Below are 23,284 nucleotides of genomic sequence, written 5' to 3' on the forward strand. Positions count from 1 at the left end.
GGGCCCACACACCCAACTTCCTGCCACCACCCTGTCTACTTCTAAAAACATGTGGCAGCTCTGAACACGAGTAGCACTCTGATGCCTACCACTTCCACAGATGCCAATTGTTTTCTCCAAAAGGAAAAAGCAGTGTCTTACTATTACTTTAATTACAGGAAAAATTAAATTTCATCATAAAAGAGCTGAATTTTAGAACTATACAGAGTTTAGATGCAGAAACTGAGTGCACTTGGATTAGCAGATGTTTATGTGAATGTGGGTGCTTTCTAAGAGCTGGCCAACCATGTTCTCCTGTGACAGAAATGTTCCCTTACAGTGTTGTAAACTATGGAGATAATTAGAAGATATGAAGCAACCCTGAGCCTAACACCATTTAAGTATCGCTTCCTTTTTTTTTTAATTAATTAATTTATTTATTTATGATAGGCACAGAGAGAGAGAGAGAGAGAGAGAGAGAGAGAGGCAGAGACACAGGCAGACGGAGAAGCAGGCTCCATGCACCAGGAGCCCGATGTGGGACTCGATCCCGGGTCTCCAGGATCGCGCCCCGGGCCAAAGGCAGGTGCCAAACCGCTGCGCCACCCAGGGATCCCAAGTATCGTTTCTTTTGATTACCGGGAAATTTTTCTTAAAATTGGCTTTTTTCAGTGAATGAGACATAGTTTTCCCAAAAACCCAGATCCATGGGCTTGTAGGATTACCTCAGACAGATCCCCATTTTTGACATGGATCCTGGCCATACTGTCCAGCCATGTCTTCCTGAGCTCGGGAGTGCTGGCATAGGACTTAGCCAGACTATACTGGAGGTCCACCAGCATCTCTGGGTCATTCTCATGCTCCTTCATCTGGGCGGTGGCCATCAGAACCGTGCGGATCCTTTTGGTCAAGTCTTTCACATCCGAGGAGAATGTAGTATGCTAAAACAAGGGTGGAAGAAGGACACATGGCTTTCAGTGGTCTTCTTCCTGTCAGCACACATGCTAGATGATGAGGCAGTCCTGGGGGCCACCCACCTTGATGAGCCTGTCACTGTTGGCACAGTTGTTGATGATGGACAAGGACTGCTGGAATCTGGTTCCCCCGATCCCAACAACATCTGCTATCAGCTGGCTGACGGAAATAATGACCTTAGGGACACACAAATGAGAACAAATCATTTCACCTTCAAAGGACTCCCCAGCCTTGGCTCCTGCCTTCAGTTAGGATGCGCACGAGGACAGGGCAAAGTTTTGAGCGCACAGATCATTCCTATGTAGGAAACAATGTCTGAGTCATCTTTTTCCCCTTCCAAGAATCATTCCAGAAAGTGATTTTGCTATCCTTAAGTATTTTGTTTGCATAGCAAGATGCTCATCAGGAAAGTGTAGAGGCATGAGAATCAAATAAGCCCGTATCACTTGGACAGTTATTTACTTTCTTTAATAAAGGAGGGAGACCTTATCATTTATCTCCTTGCTTAACTGTTTGAATGTATATACACTTAATATTCAATAAGTGGACTGTCCTCTGCATTTGTTATTAAAACATATACATTCTAACAATGTAACAGGCAGGGGGGGAATCTGTCTTTATTGGGGTCTGTGAAGTGCTCTGCCTTTACCCAGTTACTCAAGCTAAAACATGGATTCTATCTTTATTCCCTCATTTTCCTTCACATCCGCAGGTACAATTAATCACTAAGTACCATCAACTCAATCTCCCCTTCCTCTAACCTTACCATACCTGGTCCAAGACATCATCCTCTCTGGCCTGGATTTGACCATGGTTTCCCCCAAAGTCTCCCCAGCTAAGGCCTTGACTCCCCTGATTCATTCTTAGCATGAGTCTAGGTGATCCCTCCAAATACGCAATGATATCTTCTTTACTTCACTATAAGGATTTTCTCTGGTTTCCTGGACAGTTCCTTTTCCTCCTGCATCCGTCACCTGGAACATGCTCACCCTCTAGACCTGCTAACCCGTATTCATTCTTCACATCTTCCTAGAAGCCTCCCTGCCCCAGCCAGATATCCACCCCTCTCCTTGGTGCACCCAAGTTCCTCTATTACAGCACTGAGGACAGTGTAGTGAGAAGAGCCTTGGGGTTTGTCTGTCTTCCAGTGGACTATACGCTCCATGAAGGCCAGGAGAGGATTCTGTTTTGTTCATGCTTGTATCCATGAATCTTAGCATATAGTTTGCTAATAATAAGTATTTGTTTAAAAATGGAATAAATACAGAAATGGAAAAGGCACTCCTACATGAGTTTATAGAAAAAGAAAGTCTATGAAAATATGAAAGATTTCTTATACCTTGCATGGTTCCCAGAGCAGAGCATTTCGGACATTTTAACTCTGGAGAGATGGCAGGTGTGTCAGTAGATGGAAGGCAGATAAGAAACCACTTTAGACTTTCTGTGTTTTACCTAGGATGTTTGCTATTAGGCACCCTCACACGATTTCTTATCATGATTCAGTGGAATTTCAGGCAGTCCAATATTGAATCCATATCTGAATGTCAATTTACAACAGAAATGCACTTTGGGCCTAAATCTTACAATATGGAGAATGAAATAAACCTAACCAGTAAATGGGACTGTCCAATTTTCCATCTCAAGGCCAGATCTTGCCCTATGTACACTGAGGTAAACCAGTATATGTCACACAAGTCTTCCTGCTGAGACATCCCCACAGAACACACCTGTGCCAGAAAGTGAAACTACGCTCACCTGCAAGTGTGTCCGGACAAAGGACTTCTTCCCAGTGTAGTCAAAATTGTTCCTCATGAGGAAGTATAGCAGCTGGGAGGCCTCGGTTCTGATGGAGCTCAGCTTTGAGTTGCAGCACTTGAGGATCTCATAGCACAGAGCCGCACACATGTCTGCCCTCCCTTCGTAGAACGTCGAGGGAAACTAGGTGAACAGCAGTAGCAAGAGCCACATGGAGATCAGTGCTCCCTTCAACTCCAGGTAGAAAGCAGATAAGCATGGTAATCAACATGACTTCCCCTGAGGAAGCAGCTTACCTTATAAATAAATGACCTTAAGGCAGTGAAGACATTTTTTAAAGCTGTTTCAGACTGATGTTTTTGAAGAAAACACAGGTAGACGTCAAACACCTTTTTCATGAGAGGATTATGTCCATGGTCAGCCAGGAGTTGGTTCTTCAAACACACAAGGACAGCTTGGTTAGTGAGGCACACCAGACACCCCCACGGGGCTGCATACAATTTTCATACTCAAAGGTTAAATGCCCCAGGTACTAAGACAACTTATAATTTAAACAAACTCTGCCATGAGTCTCTAGGAAAGTGCAGAATCCTCAGGTAGTACAAATAAGCCTGTAACTAAATTTGTGCTTAGGAATGTTTTTTTCTTTTCTCTTCTTTTTTCTTTTCTTTTCTTTTCTTTTCTTTTTTTTCTTTTCTTTCTTTTCTTTTCTCTTCTCTTCTCTTCTTCTTCTTCTTTTTTAAAGATGTTATTTATTTTATTTGAGAGAGAGAGAGAGAGAGAGAGAGAGAGAGAGAAGCAAGCCCAAGCCGGGGAGAGGGACAAGCAGACTCCACGCTGAGCACAGAGCCCAACGCAGGGCTCGGTCTCATAACCCCAAGATCATGACCTGAGCTGAAATCAAGAATTGGATGCTTAACTGACTGAGCCACCCAGGCGCCTCTTGCTTTTTTCTATTAAGGGAGGGACTGACTAATCATAAAACTTCCTAGCAAACCGTAACATGTATTGAAGGACAAGTGTTCTTCAGTACTGACTTGGCTTCTATTTATTTACTTAGTTTTACTGTATACCAGCAACCAATACAGAGGTGATCTTTGTGATATCTTAATTCTAAAAGACAGGTGCCATTACAAGTGTGAGCTGATTAAGAGGCTGGAAAAAATACTGAAGTGAGGTCCTCTAAAAGCAAGTTTGTGGGGCGCCTGGTGCCTTAGTCGGTTAAGTGCCTACCTGCGTTTAAGAATTTCATTTAGAGAAGAGCTGTTTCAGTTGCAAAGGCTTACCAATCCCATGTGTCCTTGCAGACCACAAACTCCCTAGAAGAACCCAATTATCCCAGTGCTCTTCACTGTCACATACTGACTCTCACCATGCAGCTCAAATTGAGAAAAGGCATAATGTGGAATTGCTAAAAATACATTCTCAGGTTAAATTTGTAAACACATTAAAAAAGATTATCAACTACTGAAAGGCCAGAATGGACTTGGGATTGTGTTCATCACAGACACTGTATAACAGCCAGAGAAGAACCTTATTTTTCTGCACTCAACTACCTTGGTTTACAAAATAAGAGAACATATGTGAAAGTGCCCAGCACAGGATCAGGATCAGCATCTCATAAGTGCTTGGTAATATTCTCCTCTTTTCTTTTTTTTTTTTTCTTTCTTTCTTTTTTTTTTTTTTAAGATTTTATTTATTTGACAGAGAGAGAGAGCACAAGCAGGGGGAACAGCAGGCAGAGGAAGAGGGAGAGGGAGAAGCAGGCTTTCTGCTGAGCAGAGAGCCTGATGTGGGGCTCAGTCCCAGGGCCCTGGGATCATGACCTGAGCTGAAAGCAGATGCTTAACCAACTGAGCCACCCAGGCACCCCTCTCCTCTTTTTTCTATATGGGACCATTCAACTACCTTAATGTCGCTTATCTTTTCTTTCTTTGTCCCTCCGCTGCTACCACCTCCCCACAATGTTTGGCTTAGTGGTTGGAGAACAAAAGCTTTGGCAGGCCAGGTGTGCAGTGATCTTGGGCAGATTTCCTAACCTAGCTCAGCCTCAATCTCCTCATCTGTAAAATGGAGGATAAGAAGATCCACCAGTCCAGGCTGTTGGGAAGATTAATGCCTGAGGCACAGAAGGCACCCAACAAATACCAGGGCTTAAATCTCTTCAAACATTTTCTCTCATTAAGAATGTGTTTTCTTGCCTATCTTTGGCAACTTACTTGATGTGCTCAATTAAGAGACTGAGTAAACAAATGGGGCTATCTTTATGGAAGGTGATTTTTCTCGACTTATGTCAGCTAATTCAATGTAATAATTTAATTTTTCTGATAATATACTCCAAATGATGCCGCGGCTGAGTAAATTATTTGTAGAGGAAGATCCCAGTGGCTGGTGTGCTGGTGGACCTCATGAACCTGTGAATCTAGGCCAGGTAAGCCTGCAGCATGGCATGACATCCATCAATGCTGTAACATTTGCCAATCTTCCCACTTTTTAATGGGGGCACTGAGCTTTAAATGCTTTTGCACACAGGCAGATAAAATTTTGGCAGAGATTACCTCAGCACTAAAGCTCAATCTTCTCCCTAATTCCTGAGACCTTTTATTATAGGGCCAGGAAGGCACGGACATAGGGCGGATGTTTTCAGGTATTTCATATCAATCCATTATACAGCAGACATACTTGCCACGTTCTAGTTAAGGGAATCGGGGTTTCCAGATGTCAAGCCAACCCACCTGAGGCTTAGAATCTGGCTCATGGTAGAGCTGGGATCTAAAGTCTGACCTATATCCACAAAGTGGCAGGTCTTTTCAAAGGTCATCTTACTTTAAATTTACAACAGCCCTTACCACAGGAGGCAGATGCTATTTCTTCTAATGTTCCAAATGAGAAATCTTAGGTCTGGAGACACAAAGTAATTTTCCCAAAGACATTCAGACAATAAATGTTACAATCAGGGACCATTAGGTGCTGTTTCTCTCCCAAGAGTCAGACAAAACCACACTGGAGATCTGGAACCTCGATGAACACTCTTCTTTAATATGAGGCAAGCATTTCTAAGGAGGCTGAGAACCATAGGGTGAGCAGTAAAAAATTGTTACTATTCTCTTGGACTCACCAGACTATACCCATAGGGTATGTGCCCTTATACCTGGCCAGTGTTCCAGGCTCCACCCGCTGTGTAGCACCAGGGTTTCCTGCACAGAGACATGACTGAGCCCAGGCAGAGTGCTGTTTCGGACTTACAGATTCTCAGCAGTGACACAGGTATACATGGCAAATATTCACATTAAGAATGTCATTGCCTATTTGTATAACATTTCTAAACCAAAAACACCCAAAGAAAATGGAAAGAGGTTCCAAACGTGGTTCTGATAGTGTACTGGTTCTCCAGCCATGGCGTTCAGGTTTCACCCTTAGACTTTCTGATTTAGCCAGTCCGGGTCAGGACCTGAGAATCTGCACTTCTAACAAGCTCCCAGGGTCTGCAGCTGCTGCTAGCCAGGGGACCACACTCTGAAAGGCACGAGAGTGGAGGCTCCATGGAAAGAGACACTGCTCTTTCCACATACTCCATACTCATTGGATTAGGGTCTGTATTTCCTCATCTCTCAACTGGGCTCTTAGTAATGACATTGCCTGGGGACATGAATGGCATGGCTGCTAAGAAGAATAAAGGTATAGTATAATAAAGTGACATGATATCAGGGTACTATTTGTATCCTAATAAAGAAATGTGCCTTATGAGAAGCAGAAATAAATAAAGCAGAAAATGACTTTGGCTATCTTTTCCAAATATCCTTGGAAACACACTGTTTCGATAGTCATAGCTTATTAACACTAATTCAATTTTCCCCTTCCTCGCTGGAAATGGAAGCAATCATTTAGCAAGACTGGGAAGTGTTAGGTTCCCTAAATCAAGTGAGTGGCTTACATGACCATCTCCACCTATCTGAATATTACTTGCTAAAACCTAAAAATAAAAGACCAAAGCAACTTTTTATTTTCTATCCTTGAAATGCTTCTATCACTGAAGTTACTAACAGACTTTTTTAAATTGCAAGAGGTCAATGTGTCTGTACTTATTACTCTTCTATATATAAATATCTAATTTTAACTGCTGCTACAATTGGATATTCTCAAAGGTAGGAGGGGCAGAAATCTCTGATTAGGTTCCCACATTTATCATCCTTGAGGGCACAGCAAACCATGTTCCCTAGGCGAATGTTTTCTTCAGGCCAAGAGTTAACCACCTCCAGGGACGGTTCCCATCATTTGCAAGCATGCAGCACACGCTGAGCAGCTAAACTTTATTTTATTTCAGGGAATTCAAGTCATTAACCATGGAAAAGTTTCATTAAGGGATGTCAAGGATTTATGGTTTCTTTACCAGGGCAAAAACAGTTGCTGCAACAAGAAATACAACACAGGAAGTTCTTGCTGGTTCAACTAAACAAGCAGAATGAATTTAAGAGGTAAAGTACTGACCATGACCAGCTGTTCCATACGAACCTTAAATGCCAGTGTAAATAGAGAGAGTGTGTCCAGAGCTGTGAGGCACACCTCAGTAGCAATGTTGGCTTCCAGCAGCGACTGATGGAGAACATCTGCGTCCGAGTGGCCATAGCCTGCGTGAATTACAACAGAAGGTTACTGCCCAGTGACTGCAGACAGATTGGCTGGTGGCACTGTATAGTCACAGTCAACTTTTGATTATTTATGGAAGGCTTCTTCTGGGGCTTTGTTTCCCTTTTTCACTGGTGTATGTGGGAGGAGGGTAGGTAATTAATAATGTGTCCATTTGTTTAGAGCTCTTTTTCAATTCTGGAAGGGAAAGAGTAACAGCAAACATTTATTATGTGCTTGCTATGTGCCAGCCATGATTCTATGAACTTTAAATGTATTAGCTCATTTAATCCCAAAACAGCCCTGTGAAGTAGGTACATTATTAAACCCTTTTTGCAGATAAGGAAACAGAGGCACAGAAGGGCTAAACAGCTTGTCTTATGTCATACAGTTGATAAATAGCGGAGCCAGGAAGGCACCTGGATGGGAGCCAATCAATTGAGCCACTTAGCTGAGCTGTTAGGATGGGAGGAGTGGTGAAGGAGGGGGATATTTCCAAAGCTTCCTGCACAGACAGAGATGGCAGCAGAGCACAGAGGTTAAGAAAATGAGCTGAGGGTCAGGCTCCTGGTACCTAAATGCAGCTCAGCCACTTGCTAGCTGTGTGACCTGGGGCAAGTTATTTGACCTCTTTATGCCTCAGTTCCCTAATCTGTAGAATGGGGGTAGTAATAGTATCCACCTCAAAGGGTTGTGGTGAGCATTAACTTTGTTAAGATTTGTGAAGTTCTTAGAATAGTGCCTGGCACATGGTGAATGGCCATGTGAGTGTTAAATCGATAACATAAAGATCTCTTTATCATCCAGAACGATGAATGATAATCAAGAGTTGACTGCACTGCTGATAGTGCTGATCCTACTTGCTTTATCAAAAAGCATGAAAGCCAGTATATATCTGAAAGAAAAGTTTAAGAAAAGGAAAGGATTTAAAGAATCATAATTTAAATACAAACTGATATCTTCTATATATGGCTGTAAAAATCAATTTAGTACTGACATAAATGTAGCTTTATATACAATCTGAGATATTAAATTATGAAATGATATGCATTAGCAGAAATACATATAGGGATGCAGAGATGTTACAGTACTTATCTAGATGACAAAGAAAGATGGCAATAAAATAAAACATCATATAATGTCCTACTCTAAGGAGCAAAAATAAATCAACACTTACTATGTAGTTGTATGTAATTTTCTTTATACTCCAGAGAGAAGGACATTTTGTATATAGATCAGGAAAATGAAGTGCAGAAAACCTAGAGAATTTTCTTGAGGCCAGGAATAGGAAAAAACCCAGAAACTACACTCCAAATTCCTTATCCAGAATCACTGTGTAACAATACCTATTATTAGGATAAAATAAAGCAACTAGCATGATGTTACTTCTATTTTGATAAACATCAGAGTTACAAAATGATTTTTAAAAGACTCAAAGATTTTTCAAGCTACCAAGTTGTTTTTAAAATAGGCTAAAAATACCATAATGTGTTTTCATGTGATGCTGCTTTGCTTTTAGGAGGGTGATTCTGAAGCTCCATGTGTTTGAGGATTGTATGGTTTTCACACTGCAACAGAGTTGACTGTCCTTAGTGGAGCTACATGACACAGTGGCGCCATGCTAGTTCTGAATTTTTATTTTTGCTTTTTTGGTAAGAAGTCTCCCAGAGAAAGAAAGATGGATGTATTTTGGTACTAATTTTATTGCATTGCCTTTGTAAGCCAGGGCATCACCTCATTTGGCGTGGTTTGTCTGGTCAGATAGAGACGGTGAAAGAGGAAAACAGATTGTTAATTACTGCTAAAGTGATCACAAACTGGGGCAAGAAGGGGGAAAATACACCACCTTTTATTAGACCAACCAAGATTATCACAGGTCAAAAAGACCCTTTGAGGGCTGCTGGAGTTTTATAGTCTGGGTTAAATCATATAAGGAACTTCCTTTGGTGATCATTTTAATATTTTTCTTGCCAAAGAATTGATGTTTTCTTTTTTCTAGGTAACTTCTTGACAAAGTATATGTAGGCATGATAATTATAGATGAGGCTGCCTACACACAGAAGAATTTCTAGCACTGACTTTTAGATGAAGATCTAGACCTATTCAGGACTGGAATTTGGCAATGTGTTGTTTTTCAAACACAGAATCAATGGCCATGCTAATTAAGTTTTTATGTAATTATGTATACATGTACAGAAACATGACAATGAAAAAATTTCTCTAGGCTCTTAAGCCACCCATGAGGCTTGACATAGTCTACCTAATCTCCTTGAGGGTAACAGTCAGATTTACACAGAAATCTGTCCACCTGTGTCTGAATGACCTAAGAATAAAAGAAATGATCCTTTTAAGCCACAATTGGTTATAGTTTTGCTTTTCCTTAAACTCCTATCTCAAAAAAATCAGCAACATTCCCGAGCTAGTGTTATTATAAAGTCCTTAAAAATAAATGGCAGGGAATGCCTGGGTGGCTCAGTGGTTGAATGTCTGCCTTTGGCCCAGAGTGTGATCCTGCAGTCACGGGATCGAGTCCCACATGGGGCTCCCTGCATGGAGCCGGCTTCTCCCTCTGCCTGTGTCTCTGCCTCTCTCTCTGTGTCTCTCATGAATAAACAAATAAAATCTTTTAAAAAAAGTAATAAATGACAGCACGGAGAGGTTGTCTTAAGTGGTAGAGAACTGCATGGACAGTTCTCCTACGGAAACTGCTTGACTCAATGCCTAGAACTAAGTTGTGCACAAGTGAAGGTTTTAGTCAATGGTCACCATAATACAGGCCAACCCAAAAAGGGGTCTTAAGAGAAAAAGCAGTTTCTTAAAGTACTGGTCAGCAACTTTTTGAAGCTAATTAAGCAGCTTCTCAGTGGGGCAAGTAAGGAATGCTCTCCTACCTGTTGTCTGGCTTTTCTTTCCTATCATACCAGTGAGAAACATGAATTATCATGCAAATGAATTTAATATATTCCTAGGGGAATATATAACTGCAAAATAAATGCAAAGTGTTATTTTATATGTTGTGCACATGTATCACTTACTTGCAAACATGTCTCACTTAGCTTCCTTCCCACAGCGTGGTTTATGTAAAATATTCTACAGGTAGCTATCACTTTCAATTTGCTATTTTACACAAATAGTTTCTGTTGATAAACAATAGGATGTGCTTTACAATAAAAAGGTAGATGCTTTAATGTTGTAAATATTTACTTTTCATGTACCTGGGCAATGACCCAAATGTAATGAACCTCTATCTTCTTCTTCTTCTTCCTTTTTTAAAAAAATTTTATTTATTTATTTGAGAGCAAGATATGCAGAGAGCACAGAGGGAGAGGGAGATGGAGAAGCAGACTCCTGCTGAGCAGAGAGCCAGATGTGGGGCTTGATCCCAGGACCCTGAGATCATGTTCTGAGCTGAGGGCAGACACTTAACCAACTGAGCCACCCAGGTACCCTGAACCTCTATCTCTGAGTATTTTTGAAATACTTAAGACTATTTGGCTACAGTGGGACTCACCATTTTCATCACTTCCTATCAAAATCCAAGAGTAAAGATACATGCCATGATTACATGTAAGGTACATATGGTGTTTTATCCCACATTCTACCTGGATGTACTAAAGGGGACATGAGAACAGCCTCGCTGGATTAAATTTCTGGCGGTCCTCTGCTGCCCCCACCTGGTCAAGCTGAGGCCTGAAAAGGTCTTTCCTACTCAGAAAAAAAAAAAAAAAAAGACAAAAAATGCAGGTGGTGTATGTTGGGGGGGGGCACTCTATTTTTATTCTTCTCTAAAATAAATTTTAGACTCTGGCACTCTGCAAATCTGTCACATACTGGATTTACATCATTATTGGTTGGCCCAACAGAAGGTATTGCATTCATTGTTAAAGAGGAATCTTTTAAAAAGACATACATGGCTACAAATCCCCCATAAAATACCTAAGTAATAAGTGTAAACAAATCATGTATGTATATATACATATACATGCTCACACACATACACATGTATACATACAGTATGTGTTGTCTTCTCTGTGGCTTCTGGATGAACTGAAGTTTGGAGCTCAAAAAGCTAACAGAAGGAAAGGCTGAAACCACCCAGATACATCATTAGATCTAGAGATGTTAAATGGAGACTGAGTTCTAGGAGAAGCAGCAAGGACTGTGAGACACCAGAACTGATTTGGGATAAGCAGGGATTGTAGGAATGCAGGAGAAGCCTAAAAGAAAAGGCTACACACTGTTTATTGGGAAGATGGAAGGAGAAGCACAGAATGGGGATGGTGTCACTGAAAAGCGGCTGAAGCAGAAACGGCAGAATGAAAAAGGAGAGGCAGGAAGGACCCTGTGGGTAGCAGGAAGAGAGAATGGGAATCGATCACGTTAGCAATATGGTGCTTGGCTGCAAAACACAGCCAGCTGTCTCTCCTCCAATTCAAGCCACCATCGCAAAATCTGTTTGCAGTGGGAGGAGCTGGTGTTTGTCTTTGTGGATTGAGGTTATATATTCATGTGTTGATCATTCATTTTACTTTTGTTTTCTGCATTTCATAAATGATTATCTTTGGAGCTGGGGACTTGATCTGCTGATTTTTTTAAGTGCTTTAAATTTTAAATATTGATTTCAACTGATAGTGAGACAATATGGATGTAACGTGCAAGATATACATATAAGATAGGTCTGTTATAACAGACCTGTGTTATAAACTATATGGGCAAAGGCAGTGTTAGCAAGCCTGCAGAAGTGAGAATTCAATTTCTGCTCGCTAAACAGGACATGAAAACTAAGAATAGCAAAAGTCCTTTTTTGTTTCGACTCCTTGTCTGCAGAGCTAGAAAAAGCCTTAGCAGACAAGATGTGGAAAAATCAAGTACTGTCGCCTGAGATGTGTCATGAACGTACATTCTGGAGGTGAGTAGAGGACTCAGAACTAGTTCTCGTATGCTACCGATTTCAGCGTGTGGCAGGCAAATATAGTACTGATCTAAATTCAGCTTAGAATTTTATATAGTCTATATCCATTACATTTAACTTTGTTGGGGTGGAAGAGTGGGTAGCTGCCTTATTTCAATTCCTTGGCCTTCTGACTCTGAACTATGATAATTCTAAAGCACCAGGAATATTGTCTTTTCTCTTAGCCTATACAGAGAAAGAGGTATGAAGACCACAGTAAGTAGAATTCATATGATTAGAAATGGTGAGAAGATATTAATAACTATGTATCAAAGGCATTGCTTGGAGCGAGGATAGCTATCTACATAAAACAATAACTAGCTATGCTATGTTTGGAGAAAAGATGAAACAGTTCAGAGAACACATCACTAACAGAAATGGTATTATTATAAATTATGGCATTAGTTTTAAAATGCTACATGGTTGATGTCTTTTAGGTTTTCTGCTTTGAGAAACCCTCAAGGAGATGAGACATGTAAGTTTCTAGAAACAGTACATGATGGCATGTCCCCTCTGATGATGTGAAGAAAGTAAATTAAAAACACACTCCCACTTTTTGGTAGAACCTCTATCGTGAAGTTAGAAAGCCCCAAAGTTAGGAAGGCAAGATGAACAAGAAGGTCTCGGTTTGCAAGTGAAGCGGCCTCGTAAGCAGACTTCAACCTGATTAAATCTTACCATTGTCTACAGAAATTCCAAGCACACTTGATATCTTTCTCACACTGAAAACACAGAAAAAGTCACTTTGTTATTGGCTTTTCCGCACCCTCACAAATTGATTCACGGGCTTTATGTTTTTCACAGCAGTTTTAAGGATTAACATACATTCAAGGCTGGAATGTCAGAATGTGGACACTTGATCAGCTACATCCTGGGCTCAGAAGAATGAAAGAAACCCGTCCCAGATGGCCTTGGGACTTGCACAGGGACAATCCAAATATTAAATTATAAATATCAGAGAACATCTGGCTGTCAAAGCTGCCGAATTTTACGTTAAGAAATACTGAACAGAGTGGTTGGGACAAAGGGTCCAGCACTTTTAGGTCTGCTTTTGCAGATGACCACGTTCCACATTGTGTCACTCTCTTCCAAAGAAGGAAATTTCACCACGAGCTCTTCATCCCACTTGCTCTGAGCTGGAAGGAAAGTCAAGTTGGTGATGTGGTGTGGTGTGGCCTGGGACTCTCCCCTCTGAGATGTCACATGAGATGGTTGGCTGTTACGATGGTATGTCATGGGACTTACTGTGGTTAAAAGTGAGAGAGTTATCCAGGCTGCCCAGCTGCTGCAATCTGGCATGCATCATTCCTGTTCTGTTACGGGAAACAGGCAAGGTCTGAGATTTTCGATCATGAACTATGGGTCCCAACCCCTCCTGGTTCCTGCAACATGAGTGAAATGGGATAGAAGCAAAAGTTAGACTTGTTACACTGCAGCGAAACGAGGAAGGTTAGTGAGGCCAGGACATAGCACGAAGGGGACCAGCCACATGCCAACCAGGAACAGCACGGCCTGCCTGGGGCCGGGTGAGCCAGGGATGCACACACAGGCGGCAGCTCTTAAAAAGGTTCACAGCCACACACCTGATGATGAGGAAGCAAAAACCAAGCCAAAGCAGGGAACTTTTCAGTTTTTAGAAAGTACTTTAGAGATGCTGCTTTTAAAAAACTGGAGCATCGGTCTGATGTGGTGCTAAGGGTTAGAGTTCTGACAACTGCCAAACACCATGAATCTTTTCAGATTATACGTATTATTAAAGAGCAAAAAAAAAAATTGTTTTTAATGAGAATAATGCATTGGAAGAAACAGAACAAACATGCAATGAGAGGGTATATGAGGTGGTTTAACACCTTTATTCTTACCCAGACAGGAAGGAGAAGAGCCACACCCTTTGTTAAACTTGTCAGCAGTCAAAGAAAATAGAAAAGTGATCTGGGTTAGCAATCAAACAGCTAACTTCCTACTGTGTACCATCACCAGAGCAGATGAAAAATGAGACCCGTGCTGGAATGACACCTGTCCCCCAGCCCGTAGCCAACCGTCTCCCTCACTGTGTTATTGTGTGGAGTAGAACAGGGCATGCATGGAGTATCATCGGGCAACATGCTGCTGGGTGATTTCAGAGGGACACAATGAGAAAACGCAGTATTCATCAGACCAGACTGCCACAGAGGGCAGACACTGACAGCATTTAGATAACTGCTCAGGATCCTTGTCACACGTAGCAGAGACCAAGTGAATCTTCTATAAAGCACGGCACATCTTTCCACAATGCACATAACAAGTTACACCACCTCCTGCCTCCGCCTTCCTATGCCCATCTATTTTTAGGATAGCCCAAGGAAGCACACTTTTACATGCAAATATATACAGGGGGCTTATAAAGTCAGGAAATCTTTTTTAAAAATTAAATTTGTAGCCCTTAAAAAAAGTAAGTTCACAGTTACACAAAACCCAATTCTAAAATATTTTGTTGGGCAGAAATCTTCAGCTTCCCACACGCACCATGTTCAGCTCCGAAGCATATCATCCTATTTTGCACAACACTCTCCAAATGCCATCCTGTTCTGTAAGTGACAGTTACTGCAAGAAGACCGTGAAGCTTGCTGGGCACAGTGCCTTCCAGTTACAAATACACTGTCTGCCCATCTTCACGGGGCGAAGTCAAAGGGAATAAATTTGGGGTGCGAGGTGTTACTGTATAAGGTCACCCTGTATATACTTGCATTTGGTACTCAAAAGTGCAAATGTAAAATTTACTGTTACAATAAAAAAAAAAAGTTAAAATGAGAGAATTTTAAGTGCCACTGCATTTTAGTTAAAAATAAATACAAATAGGATGAAAGCATAAAATATGCTCTCTAAATCAGCTCTTTCAAAAAAAAACCCCACAAACTTTTATTGAACATTAAACATAATTCTGCAATTTCTCAAATGTCCCAAGAAAAAGAACAATGTTAACATAAAAAGTAAAATCTCCATGCTCAAATAGTCTTAAATAATCTCTTTCCTGTTTCATTGCTGTAAAACAGAATTATAGATAAAAGGAAAAAGAAACTCAATAACGACTAAATTTTAAGTGTTTCCTAAAATGGAAATATGTTTACTTAGAAATAAACTGTTAAAAATGATAACAATAGAAAAATAGGATCCTTAGACCAACCATATAAATACATAATCACAGACACGCAACACGGACAAAACAGATCCAGACGCACCGTGCAGCCACAGGGCAGATGAGAACTTGGGAAGGACGAGACATGCTCTAAAGAAATGCCTCAGAGAAGGAGCTGCGTGGGTACCCCCTGCAATGAGTTTCTAGCTTCCCTTGAACTCAGTATGGATCTGAGAGTGTGGTGTGGGACAGGGCAATGAGGATTTGTAAGACTCAACCAAAAGTTGAGTCTGGCCAGACAAAAGCAGGGCATGGACAGCTTATCTGGAGTTAGGCTCCAGGTGGGAGCTTGGTAGAGCTTATCTGGAGTAAGACTCCATGGTACAGGGCATCCCGGGTGGCTCAGCAGTTTAGCGCCACCTTCAGCCCAGAGCCTGATCCTGGAGATCTTGGATGGAGTCCCACGTCAGGCTCCCTGCGTGGAGCCTGCTTCTCCCTCTGCCTGTGTTTCTGCCTCTCTCTCTCTCTCTCTCTGTGTCTCTCATGAATAAATAAATACAATCTTAAAAAAAAAAAAGACTCCATGGTACAGATAGTTTTTATGGAACAAATCTGAGGTGGACTGAATACATTCTTTCACGAAGAAAAAAAAGGAAATGTTTTTTATTAAGTGAGAAATTAATATCTTTGTAGCTGGGAGAAGGCATGGGAAAAAGTGACCTCTAAAAGTCAAATAGGGGTGGAGAAAGCACTGGAGGAGGACAAAGGAATGAGAAGACACAGCTGGAGGAGCCGAGAGGAGAGAGAGGGGACACGGAAACAGAATCTGGGGGAGCACGTGGAAGGAAGCAAACAAGTGCAGCAGCAGGCCATGAAGGGAAATACTTCCAAGAGATGTACATGAGGCAAAATGAGACAGAAGGAGTGTAGGAATGTAGGCGAAAGATGCCACCAGATTTGATGGTCGCAGTCCAAAGACATCATGGCTGTTGATGAGATTTCCAACTGCCAATCATCACAGATGACAATTTCCACATATTCAGAGCCAAGTGATACAGAGAATGACGCACACTTCAAACTAAACCCCCACAGTACCTGGCTATATATCGCTTCCCCATGTACTGGAACTGGTGTAAGCAGACTCTGCAAACAGAATTAAAGACTGTTAGGAAAACATGAAAATAAAATGGTTTCCAATACATTGTTTATTATTTAAACCCATCAGCAACAATCCATTTGATAAACTCTTACACCTACCACTAGCCTCTTACTTCAGGTGTTCAGAAATTCTTGGGCAGGTCTCTCTCACCCAGAGAAAATTACTAACACTACAGGGGAGGCACCATGCTGAGCTATCGGTATTGTGCGACATGGTTAAAGCCACAAATAAAGGCCTGGGACCAACAGGATTGTCCAATGGCTCAGGGTTTAGACGTTGACTTAGGCAGTTTGCCTCAGAAATCACGACAGAAAGTACTGGTGCACTATTTCCAGTTGTTAATTTGTCCTCGTCCATTCTGCACAAGGAGCTCCCTCTTTTGGCTTTTCTAAATGGACCGGTCCCTTACAGACATCAAGTACCTGGTTTTTTGGTTTAATATATCCACAATATTGATTTTTTAAAAAAATCATATATTTAATAATTTAGTAGTTACAATAATGTCCAGTAAGTTCTTCTGGTGCTGAATCTCATCTGTCTCTCACACTTTTAAATTAGCAGAGAGAACAATCATGAGACCATGAAACCAAGACCATAATCCAAAATGCACAAAGCTCCGAACTCCACCTGAGTTTCTGCAAATATATTCAGCAACAAAATCATGACTTTTATATCTCTCAGAGATATAAAGCTACTTATAATTTACCCAATTATTGTGAGTAATCACAGTACTGCAGAAATAGTTTTTACTGTAATAACAATAACATGTTTGATTGTGGGGTACTAAGATTCTGCTAAAACTGCTAAAAATTATGGATTTGGAAAGTCATCTGGCCCCAGTAAGTTTTGTTGTTGTTGTTGTTTTTTAAACTCACAACCCTGAGATCAAAACCTGAGCTGAGATCAAGAGTCAGACACTTAACTGACTGAGTCCCCCCACAGCTATTAAAGCTGAGTCCCACTGGAAAAAAAAAAAAAAAAAAAAAGCTGAGTCCCCACATATCCTCAACCCAGCAATTTGGATAAAGGATTGTGGATTCATGTTCTTTTAAAGCAAAGAGCTTAAAGGAAATCAGAAACTTAGATTGAAGAGATAAAGTGAGGTCATATAGATAAAATGTAAGATTTCACTTACATTTAAAAATGGTAGCAATTTTTGTCTGTTTTTACATCTGCTTGAGCTAAGTTAGATTCAACTTAGAAATGTAGCATCCACCCAATTCAACTATTGTGTTATTTTATTCAAATGCTTTGTACACATAAGCTCTCATCCATAACAACTACATATCTAATAACTTAGGGTTGGTCACTGCTTACTGAGTCATGTACTCCTAAGAGCAGGTACTGGGGTCAGGTCCAGGAAAAAAGATCTTAAAAAAGTAAATGTGCATGTGAATATACCACATTCCTGACTCAACTACATAGTACTGTTCACACTTCTCAATTAGCCAGGAAGAATCAAGAGGCAATGAGCAAAACAGAACTACTCACTCAGATATTGTAAAAAAATCCATAAGTTCAGATGTTGAAGCCTTGTTCCAATATGTAAACAAAGCATCTAAAAAGTAAACATTATTTTGGTCAGAATCATGAGGTATATACATGAGGGGATGGGGAAGAGATTTTGGAATATAAACTCAAACCTTTTAATAGCTGATCAAAGAAATTACAGTGACCAATCTATATACCAGTAACATAAACAACATGCATATTTAATTTAAAGAAGCTATATTTGAACACCTGAACTTTAATTTCATCATGCATCACCTAGCACTTTATAGTACATATTTAACTTGTATAATGTGCTCTTAAATGCATTAGAAATTTCAAACAATATAAGTAGGCAAATAATCTCAAGTTAGGATCTCTCTTGGATGACTACAGAATCTCTCTCCAGTAAGGAATCTGTTGAAAACTCTTGTATATACGTAAGTACTCTCTTCCTAACACATACATACAGAAATGAAAGCATACATGCTGCACACGCTGTTTTTCCTTTGAGTTTTAATTCAACAGTATAGCTTCGATCTATTCCAAACTATTTTCAAGTTGCCTGATATTCCTTTCCATGAATGCAGTATAACTGAGTTAGCCAGTTCCTTGCTGATACACATTTACTTGTTTTCCCCTGTAATCTTTGGCTACTTTAAATTATGCTCAGAAGAATATCCTTTTACATGGATGTTTGCACACTTGTCCAACTACATCTATAGGATAAATATTCTCAGAAATAAAACAGCCATGTCAAATGTTATGTGCGTTTAAATTTTTGACAGATATTGCCAAATAGCTTCCCAAACAAGCAGGATATACAAGTTCCTGTGGACCAGCATAATGATGATGTATACTCTCGATGAAGGAGTCACACTCACACCTGCTCTGCATCAGGATAACCTGGCATATTTTTAGTAAAGGCAAATCCTACAAATCCATTTAACAGGAAGCATTCTCTGCGTATGACCCTTAACTTTGAAGAATTGCAAAGAGACGGTTATCATTTGATAGTTAAACATTTTTGCATTCTTACATTTTAGACTGAGAAACTGGTGAAGAGATTTCCCTCAGGGAGAAAAGCCACTGAGTTTTGGGGCCTGAGGTGAGTGAGAGTGTGTCTGCAGAGATGCTGATGGCTCATGAAGGCACATGGCCATGGACTTTTTACTCCATACTTGTCAAGAACAGTGACAGGAGAAGCCATGAGATACACATGGAGAATCTGTTAGGCGCGAGTATTGTGCTAGGTAGTCTCACGATTGCACACCTATCATATGTGAATCGCCACCATAATCAGAGGCAGCGTTCCAATTTACAGATAAGCTCAGGAAGGTTCAGAGAAGTCAAGTAGTCTTCCCAATCACCAGCCTAAAGAATCATGGTGGAATGAGGATTTAAATCAAGTACACCTGATTTTAAAAGCCACGTTTAGTTTATTATTAGACCAGTAACAAGGGTGGGTCAGTGAGCTCCCATCTTTCAGGAATTCTGAGTTTACAATCCAGAGGGACAGACTCTGAGGCTGGTCATCCTCATGTGGTGAGAAACCAGGGAGCCAAGAGAACAAAGGAGGACCTCTCTGGGGCAACTTGCAGATATCTGTGGTCACCCCAGCACACAACTGGCTGGCCAGCCAAGGGGCGCCATGCTGCCTTTCCTTACTCTTGGCTATTGGCTGAGGCCGAGACTATTGACTGAGAAGGGGGAAGACCGCTAACCTCTATGAAGGCGGGAGGGGCCTACCCTGTAGAAGATGCTCCTTGAATGGGGGAAAAGGGAAGGAGTGGCTGTAGAGTTACACAGTTGACTTTGGTTATCTATCTGTTAAACTATTCTGAAGGCAATTTCTCCTCCACCCCATACCATATCCAAGAATCAAGTCCAAGTAGATCATAAGATTTAAATGTGAAAATTTGAATAATACCACTTTTAAAGAAAATATACAAGAATATCTTTATGACTCTGGGAGTATGTGAAGATTCCTTAAACACAACACACACAAAAAGTCAAATTATAAAAAGAAGGAAAATTTTTAACTTAAAAGTAATTTTTTTTTAAAGCTCTAAAACTGTTTTGAAGAGGTCACTGCATTTTTAAAGTATATGCATGGCCTTCCAGAGGGCTGCCTTCAAAGCATAACTTTCACTTGGATGCAAAACTTCTGGTAGTTATGTTCTTAAAAAAGTAGTTTTGTTCTAAATATCATATTTATATGATATATACCATGTAGTTATATATCATATTTATTATTTGAAACAATATATTTTAAGGAAAACTTTCAGCAAAGGAAAAAACAGAATTACAAAGCTGGCTAAAACTCACTACCACGATATGAAGTTCAGAACTTTTGACGCTAAGGGAAGAATTTCAACTTTATAACCCAAATATCAGAATAAGTGCCCAGTGCTTTGCTATTTGGTCATCATCAAGGAAAATCTTATCTGTTGTTTTTTAAAAAGCTATTTTAAAGTAACAAATTGACAGAATAATAATCCAGTCCTGAAGCATTTTTAAGTACAGGTATGTGGTTCCTAATATCTGAGTACTAAGGTCAGGCTATTAATGTTGCACAAATGAAAACTTGATACAAAAGAAACACTATTTTCAGGCAGAAATCCCTTCCACTGGATGTTTAAGGCCGACACTGCCACCAAACATAGGCAGCATGAGAGGCCTTCAGCATTTTGTTTTCAAAAGACCTCACCTTCACTCAATACATTTCACAGGATACTTTCTGATACGTTGCAGTGAAAATAAGATAAGAAATGTGACGTCGTACCATGGCGCAATTTCATGTGATTGCTTATATCACAAAAGCAGAGTTGAAATGCCCTATCATGGATATTTACAAGTTTTATTCTATTAAAAATTATGGTTGTCAAACCCTTCACCAGAAACTTAATCTACTAGGATACCATGAATTCCATCAGAAAACTAAAAAGTCGCATCTCACTTCCAGTTAAAGCCAGGAATGTCAGATACACTCTACATGGAAGAGATGCTTGGGTTCCCCAACGCTAAATATTCTAATTCAAGAGCCTAATAAAGTTATGCAAGTTGCCAGTAAGTTTGTTTGGAAAATTAAATTATTATATTTTTTATTATTTATTATTAAATCAAAGGCTACCTCGTTAATCTGCTTCTGTCTCCTTTATTTACGATGATAGGTCTGAGTTTAATAAAAAAACTTTTAAATGGCCCATGCACATTTTAGAACTCACTTTCTAGAATAATTAGTAAAAATCTTTTTCCAAATTAAGACTTTTATTTCTGCTACACTTAGTAAATTAACATGTATTTCAAATGAGGAAGAAAAGCCTTTTAAGTCCTTCTATCTTTCAAGCAATTATAAGTTTTAAAAAAGAAACCAAATACTGAAATAAAGTAAAAACAGTATCTTCGCTTTCACCTACCATCAGACATGCTTTTTAAGATGTAGAGGAAACACATCAGCAGGCTTTTAATCTCGGACTGGTCAAGTTTGTCACAACGAACCACAGAATTTCCCAAAGTGCCACTTTGTTGGTGCTGAAAAAAAAAAAAAAAGAAATACATGTGATTTTTTAAAAAAATCCATAAATCCCTCGTTATAGGTAAAACAAAATTAGGTTCATTTTTCTCCCTTGGAAGACAAAGATTCTTAGAATTGAGTCAAACTACACAAACTGGAAGGTATAACTCACTTGTTGAGAAACCACAGGCACACCTTCACCAAATACACACATAGGTGCTAGTTCACAGAAGCTCTGACTTGTTTGCATACTTTCCTAAGAGACAAGCCAGCAGGCACAGACTTTTCAAACTAGACAACCATAGCTGTAGATACCAGCTTAGTTCTGAAATGCCAAGTATCATCTCATGCAAAAAAGTATGTGTGCTAGGATCAAAGAGAGAAATGATGAGTCGGAAGACACCGCAGATCCAACCATATCCTCAGGAGAACAACAGTGGCTGAGAGAACAAATAAAATCTACACTCCTGTTGTGTACCAGCCATGAAAGCCTGGGGCTGAGTCCCTGTCATTCAGCTGACATTGTGGGGCACCCCGGGGGAACCAATAGGCAGGTACGCAATAGGGACACCTCAGCAGAGCTTGGCCAAAGACCCTAAACTGATGAGATCATTCCCCTCATCAGCTTAGCTCAACACTGCAAACTTCAGAAAGCACAGCGTACAGGGTAAGAGCAGTTTTGCCACTAGAGAGCAAGTTTCAGGTTTAAGGGGTTCACACTGAAAAACAAAAAAACAAGAATCTCATCTCCTGATAAAAACACAGGAGATTTAAAAAATTTCCAAGTTATATTTCCAATTGAAATCAGGAATTTGTGGGATGCCTGGGTGGCTCAGTGGTTGAGCACCTGCCTTTGGCTCAGGGCGTGATCCCGGGGTCCTGGGATCAAGTTCCGCATCAGGCTCCCTGCTTCTCCCTCTGCCTATGTTTCTGCCTCTCTCTGTGTCTTTCATGAACAAATAAATAAAATCTTAAAAAAAAAAAAAGAAATCAGGAATTTGTTTTTTTGCCAAATACCAAAGCAGAAAGATCCATTAAAAATAGTCTGTCATTTAAGGTACTGGGGAGGCAATTGAAAAAAAAAAATACACAGTAAACAGATTTAATTAATAACAGACATGAGTATTTTTATCATAGGAAGAAATACAGGTGCAGTTAGTGGCAAAACTGTGGTGCGGGTGCATCGTTTCGCCCACCCACTTCGCCAGGGCCACTAGGAGAACCCAGTACTTCTTGTAGTGTGAGGGAAGGTGCAGCATGCAAAGTTTCCTCTGGCAAAGTTGGAATTGTTAGAAGGGAAAAATCCACAGTGACCCGGTTTTTCCTGGCTGGCTGGCAGCTCTCTTCCTCCTCTCCAGCACTGCGTATGACACAAGCAGAATGCCTTCTGAGCAGCTTCTCACTCTACACGTGAAGGCAAGTCACAGTCAAGGGAAAAATTCAACACATCATGACACACACCCACTCTGAAATGCTCGCGCTTCTAACAGAATTGCACTGAAGGATAACCGTTTCATTGCCAGCCACAGAAATACAGGTACGATTACAAACATGATGCACAAGAAGGTCCTTTTCCATGCTTCTGAGAACTAGAAATACGTCCCTGAGTTTGTTGGTATGTGTGCTTGCCTATAACCTGAAATAACTTAGGAAAACAGTGGCTAGGGCAAAACCAATCTATCATTGTTCCAGGTTTTTTTTGTTTTTGTTTTTTTTTTT

General features: G+C 40.4%; 1 protein-coding gene across 50 annotated transcripts in view; it reads right to left on the reverse strand.

Annotated features, from left to right (window-relative positions):
- DOCK9 (dedicator of cytokinesis 9) overlaps positions 1–23,284 on the reverse strand; it is a 281,426-nt gene that overhangs the window by 35,154 nt on the left and 222,988 nt on the right. For 18 of the 50 annotated variants that reach the window (XM_072760931.1, XM_026003684.2, XM_072760920.1 and 15 more), the window contains 9 exons: positions 21,468–21,582; positions 18,052–18,118; positions 16,497–16,544; positions 12,965–13,008; positions 7,222–7,337; positions 3,006–3,143; positions 2,710–2,892; positions 1,017–1,130; positions 705–920 (listed from right to left, as the gene is read on the reverse strand). In XM_072760931.1, the coding sequence (XP_072617032.1) occupies positions 705–920; positions 1,017–1,130; positions 2,710–2,892; positions 3,006–3,143; positions 7,222–7,337; positions 12,965–13,008; positions 16,497–16,544; positions 18,052–18,118; positions 21,468–21,582 (1,041 nt within the window). Of the gene's footprint in view, positions 1–704; positions 921–1,016; positions 1,131–2,709; positions 2,893–3,005; positions 3,144–7,221; positions 7,338–12,964; positions 13,009–13,531; positions 13,669–16,496; positions 16,545–18,051; positions 18,119–21,467; positions 21,583–23,284 lie in introns of all 50 variants that reach the window. The other 32 variants (XM_072760929.1, XM_072760924.1, XM_072760905.1 and 29 more) reach the window with 2 other exon arrangements.

Source organism: Vulpes vulpes, chromosome 6 (assembly GCF_048418805.1).
Source record: "Vulpes vulpes isolate BD-2025 chromosome 6, VulVul3, whole genome shotgun sequence".
NCBI lineage: Eukaryota > Metazoa > Chordata > Mammalia > Carnivora > Canidae > Vulpes > Vulpes vulpes.